This window comes from Microtus oregoni, unplaced genomic scaffold (genome assembly GCF_018167655.1).
Source record: "Microtus oregoni isolate MIOR12 unplaced genomic scaffold, Mior012 000054F_ref0000373, whole genome shotgun sequence".
In the NCBI taxonomy this organism is placed as follows: domain Eukaryota; kingdom Metazoa; phylum Chordata; class Mammalia; order Rodentia; family Cricetidae; genus Microtus; species Microtus oregoni.
The window spans coordinates 1,175,144-1,188,573 of NW_024543830.1; the positions used below are offsets into that span (position 1 = coordinate 1,175,144).

The 13,430-nt window shown below is 40.4% G+C and overlaps 1 protein-coding gene across 1 annotated transcript; it reads left to right on the forward strand.

Moving 5' to 3' along the window:
• On the forward strand, positions 1–1,080 carry LOC121437785 (speckle-type POZ protein-like). Its single transcript, XM_041637855.1, has one exon. It carries the CDS (start codon positions 1–3, stop codon positions 1,078–1,080), a length of 1,080 nt encoding a protein of 359 aa, XP_041493789.1.
• Positions 1,081–13,430: the final 12,350 nt, after the last annotated feature.

Sequence of the window (13,430 nt, forward strand, 5' to 3'; positions counted from 1 at the left end):
ATGTCAGGAGTCCTAGCAGCTGAGAGCAGAGGCTACACACAGATCAGAGTCAAGAAATTCTCCTACAGATGGACCATCAGCAACTTCTCTTTTTGCTTGGAGGGAAGCTTGGGCAATGACATTGTAAGCCCCACTTTCTCACCAGGAGACAATGACCAACAGAAATGGCTTATGAAACTAAACCCGAATGGGATGGATGAGGAAAGCAGAGGTTACCTGTCAGTTTTCTTGGGGTTGCTCAACTCTCCAAAGAGCCCCGTGTGGGCAAAGATCCAGTTTGGGTTCATAAATGCCAAAGGAGAGAAATTCCGAATCATGAGCAGTCAAAGAGTCGTCAGGTTCAACCCAAACCAAAGCTGGGGTATCGCAAAATTCATTCGTCAAGATTTCCTTTTTTCCACTCCATGTTTGCTTCTCCCAGATGACAAACTCACACTCTGCTGTGAGGTGAGCGTGGTTCAGGACGGCATCAGCATCTCTGAACAGATTATGCAGCCAGGGATTGACGTTCCAAGATGCACACTGGTAGATGATCTAGGAGAGCTGTGGGAGAATTCCCGCTTCACAGACTGCTGCCTGGTGGTAGCAGACCAGGAATTCCGGGCTCACAAGGCCATATTAGCAGCTCGCTCTCCAGTTTTCAGAGCCATGTTTGAACATGACATGCTGGAGAGCAGAAAGAATCGCATTGAGATTCGTGACCTGAAACCTGAAGTCTTCAAGGCAATGATGGACTTCATTTACACCGGGAAGGAACCAGTCCTCCACAGCATGGCAGATGCTGTGCTGGCAGCTGCTGACAAGTATTGTCTGGAGCGTTTGAAGGTCATGTGCGAGAGTGCCCTCTGCAGGGACCTCTCTGTGGAGAATGCTGCCCACACTCTCTTCCTGGCTGACCTCCACAGCTCAGTGCAGTTGAAATCTCAGGCAATGGAATTCATTACAGCTCATGCTTCCGAGGTTTTTCAGACCTCGGGCTGGAAGACAGTGGTCAACTCCTGTCCCTACCTGGTGGCTGAAGTATGCATCTCCCTGGTTTCTGGACATGGTCTTTCCCTGGAGCCCCCCTCAAACGCCTGAAGCAGTCTTATGACCCTGTGGGCTGGGACCTTCGTTCTTCTTCCAGAAGAAACAGTCAGTATTGTTACTAATGACACCTGTTTAGACTCTGGGCTCTGAGGTACATTTACAGTGAATTTGGGGAAACACATCTGCTAGGCCTGGCTTCAAAACCTCTGTAAATTAGTGAAGGGCAGGTAGGGGGAAGAGCAGCACTGGACTCTGGTATACTCTATGCAACTTCTACCCTTCCGTTAGACTGCTTTGATTTTTGTTCAATCAGATGGAAACTGGGATTCAGGGTTTTGCTGATCCCAAGCTCATCCCAGTAAGGTTTTTTTGCATAAAACTCTCTGCATTGGATGAGCAGACCATATGATCAAGGGCTCTGAACAAAGGAAAAATAAAGATGAATTTTTATTTAAAAAAGAAGGGCAAGAAAAAGAAGGCACTTTCCCTCCAACTCAGCATGTGTGAACTGGAGAGATGATGACTCAGTTTACAAAAGCAATAGTTATTTCTGCAGGGAACCCTTGATCACTTCCCAGCACACATGTGGGACTTTACAACCATCTCAAACGTGGGCTACAGAGGTTCTGAGTTCCAACTCCATGGGTACAGCCGTCTCTGTAGACAAAACCTTACCCAAATAAAATATAAAGTGAGTAAAATATTAAAATCAGTTTGTGGGTTCTAGTAGAGTTTCTGTTTGGTGAAGCCCATTTTAGTCCCTCCAACTCTGCTGAGCTGGGGAGGTTTGGCCCAGCCCTCACTGCCACATAGAAGCACAAGCTCTCAGTCCTCTTTCTTGGCACTGACAGTGGCAGAGTGGATAACGGCCCATCATGCTCTTGAGAAAAGTGAGACGTGGAGGCCTAAGGGGAAAAAGACAACTGCACCTGGCAGTGTGTTGATTGACTCGGCTTTGAAAAATAACATTTATTGGTTCTGAAAAAGGAAAAGGGGATTGATTCATTAAGAATTCAAACTTTTTCTTCCCAGCCAGCGTTTCTGTTATTAGATGTTGAGAATATGATTCTTTATTCTCCTCTGATTTCTCTCACCTTCTATAGTGATATATTATTTGTATTTTAATAAATAAAGTTTGCATGAATATCAGAGGGCAAAACAGCCATACTATTCCATTATACAGGCCAGGGTCTGATGGCACACACCTTTAATCCCAGGACTCAAGAGACAGAGCCAGACAGATCTCTGTGAGTTCAAAGTCATCCTGGGCTACTTGAGATTTAATCTATCTTAAAAAAGAAACAAAGCTCACACAAAGGTGATCCCAATCCCTGGGATCACACGCCTTTAATTCCAGCACTAGGGAGGTTGAGGCAGGAGTTATATGGCTGCATGGAGAAAGGCATATAACGGGAAAGAGAGGAAATCAGTGGACTCTGGAGTGTGGAGACTTTAGCATTCATGGAGACAGGATCTCACCCATTTTCATTCTGAGGTATAGGTAAGATACAGTGGCTGACTGCTTTTCTTTTCTGTTATTCAGGTTGAACCACAACATCTGTCTCTGGGTTTTCATTAATTGTGCCAAATATTCCTTCTGTGCAATTGTCAGAAATTCATACTCTCTTAGAAACAGGGTCAATGCCTGGGTATTCCTGCCGCCCACTCCTTTGTCTGACTCTCCTTGTTTTTCTTCTACAACTCTTTCCAGATTAGTGTGGAGTAGTAGATTTACAGTTTAATCACAGCCAAGTTCCCTGTTGATTTAGTCATGAAAGATTGAAGACAGCATGTTCATGTTTATGTTGTTAGCCATGCTAGTGTCAAATCACAAGCTTTTTGTCGAAAGGAATTGCTCTTGTAGAACTCTAAAATAACTCTAAAGCCTTCCTGACAACTCTGAGGCCAAATTTGAGGCCTCTCAGCAGCAGTGCCCCCACTGGGCTTCACGGAGTTAACAACTACGCATGCCCATACTAATGCCAAAATGTTGGGAACTTTCCATCATCTTTCTGAGTCTTTGTAAATATTCTCCAAATAAAACTCAGTTATTGAATAAGATAACCCTTCGGTGTTGAGTCAATTCCTGGACTTTTGACTCAGTCCCCCCCCCCAAAAAAAAGAGTGATGATGGGATAATAGATTTGTAAATGTGAATTACTGTTTTGAGACAAATATATTGGTATCGATTCTTGTATATTGATACAAAATTAAATTATATTGACTATTGTATGCATGCATGTTTCTACCTTTATTTAAAACATTTTTTATATATTGATGTATATATATATTGTATAAATTTACCATATTGCAGTGTACATTTCTACCTCTGATTAAGATACTTATATATTGTTTATATATTGATATATATTTACCATATTGCATTGTATATTTGTACATTGTTTATATTTGGAGGTCATATTTCCTCATTTATTGCACAGTTGTTCATTGTTTCAGTCTTTAAGTTAGAAAGGTATTGAGAATTATATAGATCAACAATCATCTAAGTTTGTCATTTATAATTAGCCTAATCAGGTTCTTTAGATACATAGAGATTATATTCAGTATAGACAGATAATCTTCAACCCCTTCAAAGGGCTGCAGAAAATGGCCTTTAATCTAACTCAGAGTTTCGTGGTAGTGAGACACAATTGCTCCTGGCAACACTGATCTATTCCTGAGAGAATGTTGAGCACCAAAGACACTCCACCTGGAGCCTTTCTTTTTGGCAGAACTGGCCTTGGGCAAAGAAATGCCCATGCCTCAACCACTGACAGAGATACAGAGTATTCGTACATGGATAAAACAGGACTGTCATATCCTGCCAAGACAGGGTAAGATAGTTTTGAAAAGTTTTTGGCCTTTGAAAATGGTATGTCAGTTATGTTCGGTCTTAGCCAAAGTTGGTTGCTTCAACGCTGCAAACGTGACCTTTGGTGATTGCCCAGGTAGCTAGTTGTCTCTGTGATTTGTTGCATAACATTATTTCCCTTCTTGGTTCTTCAATGGGGTTGATGACTTGGCCAAGTTATTTCTTATACAAGACTTAAGCTAGTTAGAATAGGATATTTGTACTTATTGTATATAATCTCATAGTAGGTTTAGAACTCTCTTACTAAAACAAAAGAGGGATGTTGTAGGGATAAGTCTCGCCCCTTAGGGGGCGTGTGCATCTCAGGCTAATGTTTGCCTATAAATTTGGTGAGCTTGCTCCCAGGGGCTGCTTCTGCTTTCCTGGTCTCCGCGGGAACGGTGGTTCTGTAAGTCTATTAAAGCTATATATTTTTACAATCTGTCTGCATTCGTTTACGCCGTTACAGGATGTGTTGCAGGAGCTCCTTCTGCTCCTTCAGCCAATAGCAGCCGAGATACCAGCCCACTGGGGTGTGGTCTCTCTCACTTGAAAAAGTGGCCACTTCCCTCTGTGCTCTCTCTGGCTTCCGGCTCTGCTTCCGGCGAGTAGACTCCATTCCTGATTGTGCAGAGGGCCACTGTCTGGGACGGTGATCTGTAAGTTTTTCCCCTTTAAATAAATAGCTTCTCTATTGGTCATAATTCCAAACTTATGTGGGATTGTTTGTGACTTACGCCTTCAACTCAGTCCCTGGGAAAGGGGCAAAGTGACCCTCAGATGTTCCCTCTTACCTCACCTGATCTGACAACCACTCTCCAGCCAATTATTGGTAATAGCCCTTTGAATAAGCCAATCATAATAGTTAAAAAACAAATCACAGAAACCCCCTTTCTTTTGTGGCTTTTTGCTTTAAAAGTAGCCTGTACCAGCTATTTGAAGTCTTTCTGGCTTTTCGAATACTGAAAGACCTTGTCATGACAAAATTAATAAAAATCCTCATGCTTTTACATCAACTGTGATGTGAGAGATGGTCTCTTGGGGCAACTCCTCCTGGTAGTTGGACTGCAGGGTCCAACACTTTCACATTTCAAACATGGTCAAGAAATTCCCAGTCATTATGGAGAACATGTCTCACCAGGAAAATTTAAAAAATCCAATGCCTACTGTAAAAAAAAAAAACATAGTGTTCTAAATGATGGAATAGGAAGCATATATTATCTCAGACTTCTATACATGATCAAAGACCAAAGTTAAGAGTGCATATAAATAGTATTTTAATTGAGGTATTACTAGACATGGGTCGTACATGAGTATTATTACTCCAGAATCATGGCATTCAGATTGGCATATTCAAGAGTAAGATGCTCAATTTCTAGGAATTGAAACCCTATCTTAAGTGAAACGAAGCACGAGGTGGGTTGAATGCATAGAGCCAGAGGGATACAAAGGAAGGTTGAGTCTGTATGTAGCTAATATTGCAGTGAATTTATGGGGTCAAGACCCATTGCAGCAATGGGATACCAAGGTTACTATCCTTGCAGTGTCCAAAAGTCATGTTTTTGGGATAGATATTATAAACAAAGGTTACCAGCCATTCTGGGTGTACAAGAGCACAAAGCAAGTAGCAAACCCCCAGAGGTACAAACAACCCTGTCTTTAAAATGGATTACTGAGAAACCAATATGGGTTAAGCAATGGCCTTTAACAGAAGACAAACTGCAGGCATTAGAATAGCTAGTATAGAAGCAGCTAGATGCTCACCATATTGAAGAATAACCCAACCCTTGGAATACTCCTATATTTTTTGCTAAAAAGAAATCTGGAAATGGAGAAAGGTGACAGATATAAGAGCTTTCAGGAAGGTAATTCAACCTATGGGCCCTCTACAATCTGGAATTCCTCTGCCTTCTGTATTACTAAAAAGATGGCCCCTTGTATTTGTTTATTTAAAGGATCATTTCTTCACTATACCTTATAAGAAAAGGATAGAGAAAAATTTGCCTTCACAGTACCTACTTACAATATTTATCAGCCTAGTAGGAGATACAAGTGGACCATCCGTACACAGGGAATGGTCAACAACCCCACCCTGTGCCAATACTTTGTAAGTCAACCATTGGAAATAATACACAAGCAATTTCCTAAGTCTATAATTTATCATTACAAGGATGGCATTTTGCTATCTGATTCAAACATAGATACTTTGGAAAGAATGTTTGAAGAAGAAAGTATTTCCTAAATGGGGATTAAAAATTACTCCTGAAAAATACAAAGAGGAGATACTGTCAATTACCTAGGTTACAAAATAGAGTTACAGAAAATTAGAAGACAAAAGGTACAAATTAGGAAATTGTGGACTCTTAATGACTATAAAAGATTGTTAGGGTTGGCAAGAGACTTGAACCTAGAGTGGCTCCCAGGAACCCAAGGCGATGTCCCCAGTTAGTTCCTTGGGCAGCTGAGGATAGGGAACCTGAAATGACCCTATCCTACAGCAATACTGATGAATATCTTGCATATCACCATAGAACCTTCATCTGGTGATGGATGGAGATAGAGACAGAGACCCACACTGGAGCACTGGACTGAGCTCCCAAGGTCCCAATGAGGAGCAGAAGGAGGGAGAACATGAGCAAGGAAGTCAGGACCACGAGGGGTGCACCCACCCACTGAGACAGTGGAGCTGATCTATTGGGAGCTCACCAAGGCCAGCTGGACTGTGACCGAAAAACATGGGATAAAACTGGACTCTCTGAGCATGGCGAACAATGAGGGCTGATGAGAAGTCAAGGACAATGGCACGGAGTTTTGATCCTACTTAATGTGCTGGCTTTGTGGGAGCCTAGCCAGTTTGGATGTTCACCTTCCTAGATATGGACAGAGGGGGGAGGACCTTGGACATACCACAGGGCAGGGAACCCTGACTGCTCTTTGGACTGGAGAGGGAGGAGGAGAGGAGTGGGGGAGGAGGAGAAGGGTGGGAGGAGGGGGAGGGAAATGGGAGGCTGGGAGGAGGCGGAAACTTGTTCTTTTTCCTTTTCTCTATAAAAAAAAGAATAAATAATATATATGTGGAGCAGTAAAAAAATACTTACATAGAAAAACAAAGAAAACATTACTGTGAAAAAAATACTTTTGGGGTGAAGGAAATTTGACAGTGTTGGGAAGAAGTTAATAGAGTTATAGATTGAAATGGTTAAAGAAAATTTTAATAAAAGTTATTAATATACTAATTAACTTTTAAAAAGTTTTATCTTTTATAATTTAGTAATTCTATATAAAATATCAAATTAATGTAAGGAACAAAATGTAAATTTTGGAACACATGTCCATTGGATGCATGAATAAGTGCAGGGAACGTGCTCCTACCTGCCATTCTATGGCATTGCTTATTTCATGGTCACAGTGAAAGTCTGCTGCTTCTCTGATCCACAATGAAATGTGAAACACACAAACAAACCCATGTTTGTCCAGATACACACAGAAACACAAAGTAAAACATTTCCTAACCAATCTCAAAAATAAAAAAAAGATTTTTAGGGGACTTTTCCAGTCTATGACCAGTTGTTGGGCTAATAGGTGATCTAATAATTCATTTCACCAAAACCTTAGAGGGTGACAAAGACTTAAATAATCCCAGGCAATTAATAACTAGAGCAGAAATATTACAGCAGACACATCTGGATAGGGTGAATCCAAATCTTAGTTGTATTCTAGTCATATTGCCTCCCAGAATTTCCCCTATAGGAATTTTAATGCTGAGGGAAGATGGATCTTTTTACCACATAAATCAAGTAAAAAATAAAACTTACGTAAAATGTCTCTAAATTAATTATGAAAGAAAAATTGAAACTTCTTTAACTCACAGATATAGACCCAGTAGAGATTATAGTGCCTTTTACTGATGAAATTAAAAGAATATGGGAAGACAATGAACCATGACAATGAGCTTGTGCTATTTTTTTTGAGAAATTAAGATAAATTATACCAAAATGATAAAATCGATCTTATAAAGAGAACTACTTGGATTCTTCCCAGAATTGTATGTGATACACCAATAACTGAAGACTGTACATTTTATACTGATGCAAATTAATGAGGAAATGCAGGTTACAAATCCAAAGATTAAAGTAAGGTGAAACAAGGCCCTCAAATTCTGTTCAAAAGGCAGAATTATATGCTATTCTCATGGTACAAAGGGATTTTAAAGATCCTTTCAATATAGTTATTGAATCAAGCCACCACCACCCGGCCTTGATTTGCAATATGCAAAAAGATTTGTCTTGCATATTTAAAATGCTGAATTTATACCAGATGATTCAGAATTGACTTTGTTATTTATATAGTTTCAAGGTATAATCAAGCATAGTCTTTGTTCCATATATTTAACACACTTCTGATCCCATGTGCGTCTGCCAGGTCCTCTAGCACAATGTAATGTAGAAATTGATCAATTAGTGATTAGAAGTGTGCTGAAAGCCTCAGAATTTCATAAGAAACATCATGTCAATAGCAAAGATTTAAAGAAAGAGTTTTCTATTACATAGCAACAAAGAAATGTCCTACATGCTCCTTTCTATAACCAAATATCATTATCTGATGGGAGTAACCCAAAGGATACTCAAAGGAATGAAATCTGGCCGATGGATGTGCTCCACTTTACAGAATTTGGAAAATTAAAATATGTAACCACACCATTGACACTTATTCAGGTTTTCAATGGGCAACTGCCTTGAGCTCAAAAAAGGATAATTCAGTAATAATACATGTATTAGAAGTTATGGCCATTATGGGTATACCTTGACAAATAGTGACAGACAATTGTCCAGCATATGTGTCTAAGAAAATGAAACAGTTTTTGCTTATTATAATATAACGCATATTACAGGTATATAAAACATTCCTACAGGTCAGGCAGTTATAGAAAGATCAAATTGGACTACAAAGGATATGCTAAACAAACAGAAAGTAATAGAAACTACCCCAGGAATAGATTGCACAATGCTTTATTAACCTTGAATTATCTTCTTTGTTTCATTTTTCTTTTTCCTATTCCCTCCACAACCCTCCCACCCCACCCCCATCTAATCCTCAGAGAGGGTAAGGCACATTGTTTTTTGGAAGGTCCAAGGCCCTCCCTACTATATCTAGGCTGAGCAAGGTATACATCCAAAGAGAATAGGATCCCAAAAAGCCAGTACATGCATTAGGGATAAAGCCTGGTGCCTCTGCCAGTGGCCCCTCAATCTGCCTCAGCCAAGCAACTGTCAACCACATTCAAAGGAACTAGTTTGGTCCTATGCTTGTTCCTTCCCAGTCTGGCTGGTGTTGGTGAGCTCCCATTAGGTCATGCAAACTGTTTTGTTGGGTGACCCCATCATGGTCTTGACCTCCTTACTCATATTTTAATTTCTTCCACTCTTCAACTTGACTTTGAGAACTCGGTCCAGTGTTATGATATGGGTCTCTATCTCTGCCTCCATCATTTACTGGATGAAGGCTCTATAATGATATTTAAGATAATCATCAGTCTGACTATAAGGCAAGTCAAGATGGGCCCCCTTTCTCTATTGCCCAGGTTTCTAGGTGGGGTCAACCTTTTGGATTCCTGGGAATTTCTCTAGAGTCAGGTTTCTGCTAACCCTATAATGGCTCCCTCAATCAAGATATTTCTCTCATCTCTGTCCTTCCTCCATCTCAACCATTCCATTCCCTCAAATTCTCCTCTCATCTCCTCCTCTCCCCTCCTCTTCTCCCCTTACCCTCTCCTCTCCCCTCATCCCAATGCTCCCAACCCTGCCAGTCAATCCTGTCCTTTTCCAATTTCCAGAATGGAAACTATCCCCTGAAAATGATTGCATAATTCTTTATTAACCTTGAATTTTCTTAACACCAATGGGAAAGGAACAACAGCATCAGAAAGACATTGGATAATAGAAAAAAACTTCTGAATTAAACCAGCCAGTGTATTAAGAGGATGTGTTGACCACACAATGAAAATGAGGAGATGTGCAATGTTGAGGAAAGAGTTTCGCTTTTGTTTCCACTGGAGGAGAAATGCCTTGCATACCATCAAAACTAATAAAGATTCAGTTTGAAAAAGGAAAACCTCTTGAGAAAGAGAAATGACAGCTTATCCATGGAGGTGACAATCACACAGGTGGTAAGAAAACCTCATAAAGGGTTTTCTTCTTGCCTTTGCAGGAAAATACTCATCTTTAAAGAGTCCAGAGACACTGAACATCTAGATGCCTAAAGATAAAAAGATAACTATTCAGAAAGATCGACAAGCAAAGAGAAATCTGACTTATGATGCTGGATCATCTACATGGTAAAATTTGATTATTTGACATGTATAAATCTCTAATTCAAAATCAGGGCTGGCTTTAGATTTAGACCTTGGCTATCCTTTTCTAAATCCAATCATGTTGTTAAAAGAAAAATTCAGAATTTCTGTCTCATGTCAGGCTTTATCTGGTATTGGACAGAAAAAAGATAGGTTTTAAGTAAATATTTTAGTTCTTTCCACGCCTATTTTGTCTTTATCATGTCTTTCATTGAATATATGTCTATATGAATAATGTTTAAGTTTTCAATAATGAACAGTAGATTTTCCTGCAGTAATCTTTGAAGTATCCAGGAAGAACAAGGTGTCCCACAACAATGACTCCAACTGATTGATATGATGTCATGATGCTGATAGCATTACTATGAGATCAGTTTTTGGTACCAGCTGTGGAAATGATGTATCTTCTTACAATGTTCTGGCCAGAACTCCAAATAAGAATCAGAAAAATCCTACTGACTACTAAGAGACCATTTGTAATTATATGAACCAGCAATCTTGAGACTTAACCATCACTTTACTTATACAGAATCTCATAGAAAGAACATTGCCCCCATGACAGCTGGAAGCAATTCTAGAAGATTATGTCCCCTCTCCCAAGAAAGTTTGTCCTCATGGTTATGGACACTATTTAGGGTTTTATGGAGGTTGGGTGGAAATAAAAAAGGGAAAATTGAATGGGATAATAGGTAGATGAGTGTGAACTTACACTAACAATAATAATAATGAGAAATAAAATGAATTCTTGTGAGTTATTATTTTGGACAATTTACATTGATATACACTTTTGTATATTGATACAAGTTCAAATTACATTTGTTATATTGAATATGCTTCTATTTCTGTTTATAATATTTGTACACCTATGCAAAGTAATTTTTTCAGACTGTATGCATGTATGTTTCTATCTCTGTTTAAGACATTTCATATTTTTTTTATTGAGAAAAGGAAATAAAACAAGTTTCCGCCTCTTCCCAGCCTCCCATTTCCCTCCCCCTCCTCCCACCCTTCTCCCCCTCCTCCCACCCTTCTCCCCCTTCCCCCTACTCCTCTCCCCCTCCCTCTCCAGTCCAAAGAGCAGTCAGGGTTCCCTGCCCTGTGGTAAGTCCAAGGTCCTCCCCCCTCCGTCCATATCTAGGAAGGTGAACATCCAAACTGGCTAGGCTCCCAAAAACCAGCACATTAAGTAGGATCAAAACCCATGACATTGTCCTTGGCTTCTCATCAGCCCTCATTGTTCGCCATGTTCAGAGAGTCCGGTTTTATCCCATGCTTTTTCAGTCACAGTCCAGCTGGCCATGGTGAGCTCCCAATAGATCAGCTCCACTGTCTCAGTGGGTGAGTGCACCCCTCGTGGTCCCGACTTCTTTGCTCATGTTCTCCCTCCTTCTGCTCCTCATTGGGACCTTGGGAGCTCAGTCCAGTGCTCCAGTGTGGGTCTCTGTCTCTATCTCCATCCATCACCAGATGAAGGTTCTATGGTGATATGCAAGATATTCATCAGTATTGCTGTAGGATAGGGTCATTTCAGGTTCCCTATCCTCAGCTGCCCAAGGAAGGACCTAACTGGGGACATTGCCTTGGGCTCCTGGGAGCCACTCTAGGTTCAAGTCTCTTGCCAACCCTAAGGTGGCTCCCTTAACTAAGAATTGTGCTTCCGTGCTCCCCTATCCAACCTTCCTTTATCCCAATCATCCTTTTTCCCCAAGTTCCCCCCATCCTCCCCTTCTCCCTTTTCTCTCCCCATCTCCCCTTACCCCCATCCCACCCCACCCCCAAGATCCCAATTTTCTCCCCGGCAATTTTGTCTACTTCCCATAGCCAAGAGGATAACTATATGTTTTTCCTTGGGTTCAACTTCTTACTCAGCTTCTTTAGGTTCACCAATTGTAGACTCCGTGACCCTTATTTATGACTAGAAACCAATTATGAGTGAGTACATCCCATGTTCATCTTTTTGGGTCTGGGTTACCTCACTCAGTATAGTGTTTTCTATTTCCATCCATTTGCATGCAAAATTCGAGAAGTCATTGTTTTTTACTGCAGCGTAGTACTCTAATGTGTATATATTCCACACTCTCTTCATCCATTCTTCCATTGAAGGGCATCTAGGTTGTTTCCAGGTTTGGGATATTACAAATAATACTGCTATGAACATAGTTGAACAAATGCTCTTGTCATATGATAGGGCATCTCTTGGGTATATTCCCAAGAGTGGTATTGCTGGGTCCAGGGGTAGGTTGATCCCGAATTTCCTGAAAAACCGAAACACTGATTTCCAAAGTGGTTGCACAAGATTGCATTCCCACCAGCAATGGATGAGGGTACCCCTTCCTCCACAGCCTCTCCAGCAAAAGCTATCATTGGAGTTTTTTATTTTAGCCACTCTGACAGGGGTAAGATGATATCTCAAAGTTGTTTTGATTTGCATTTCCCTGATCGCTAAGGAGGTTGTGCATGACCTTAAGTGTCTTTTGGCCATTTGAACTTCTTCTGTGGAGAATTCTCTGTTCGGTTCAGTGCTTCATTTTTTAATTGGGTTAATTAGCATTTTAAAGTCTAGTTTCCTGAGTTCTCTATATATTTTGGAGATCAGACCTTTGTCTGTTGCGGGCTGGTGAAGATCTTCTCCCAGTCAGTAGGTTGCCCTTTTGTCTTAGTGACAGTGTCCTTTGCTTTACAGAAGCTTCTCAGTTTTAGTAGGTCCCATTTATTCAATGTTGCCCTTGATGTCTGTGCTGCTGGGGTTATACATAATAAGCGATCTCCTGTGCCCATTTGTTGTAGGGTACTTCCCACTTTCTCTTCTATCAGGTTCAGTGTGTTCGGGCTGATATTGAGGTCTTTAATCCATTTGGACTTGAGTTTTGTGCATTGTGATAGATATGGGTCTATTTTCATTCTTCTACAGGTTGACATCCAGTTGTGCCAGCACCATTTGTTGAAGATGCTTTCTTTCTTCCATTGTATGTTTTTGCTTCTTTATCAAAACTGAAACTGAGAAGCTTCTGTAAAGCAATGGACACTGTCACTAAGACAAAAAGGCAACCTACTGACTGGGAGAAGATCTTCACCAACCCCGCAACAGACATTTCATATATTGATAACATTTTAGGGATATATTTATTACATTGAATCATGTATTTCTATGTCTGATCAAGATATTTATACATTGTTTACATTTTGAGGTCAATGTCCTCC

Bases quoted from the DNA above. Each gene is read 5' to 3' on its own strand.
- LOC121437785 (XM_041637855.1), top strand. From the start codon at position 1: ATGTCAGGAGTCCTAGCAGCTGAGAGCAGAGGCTACACACAGATCAGA.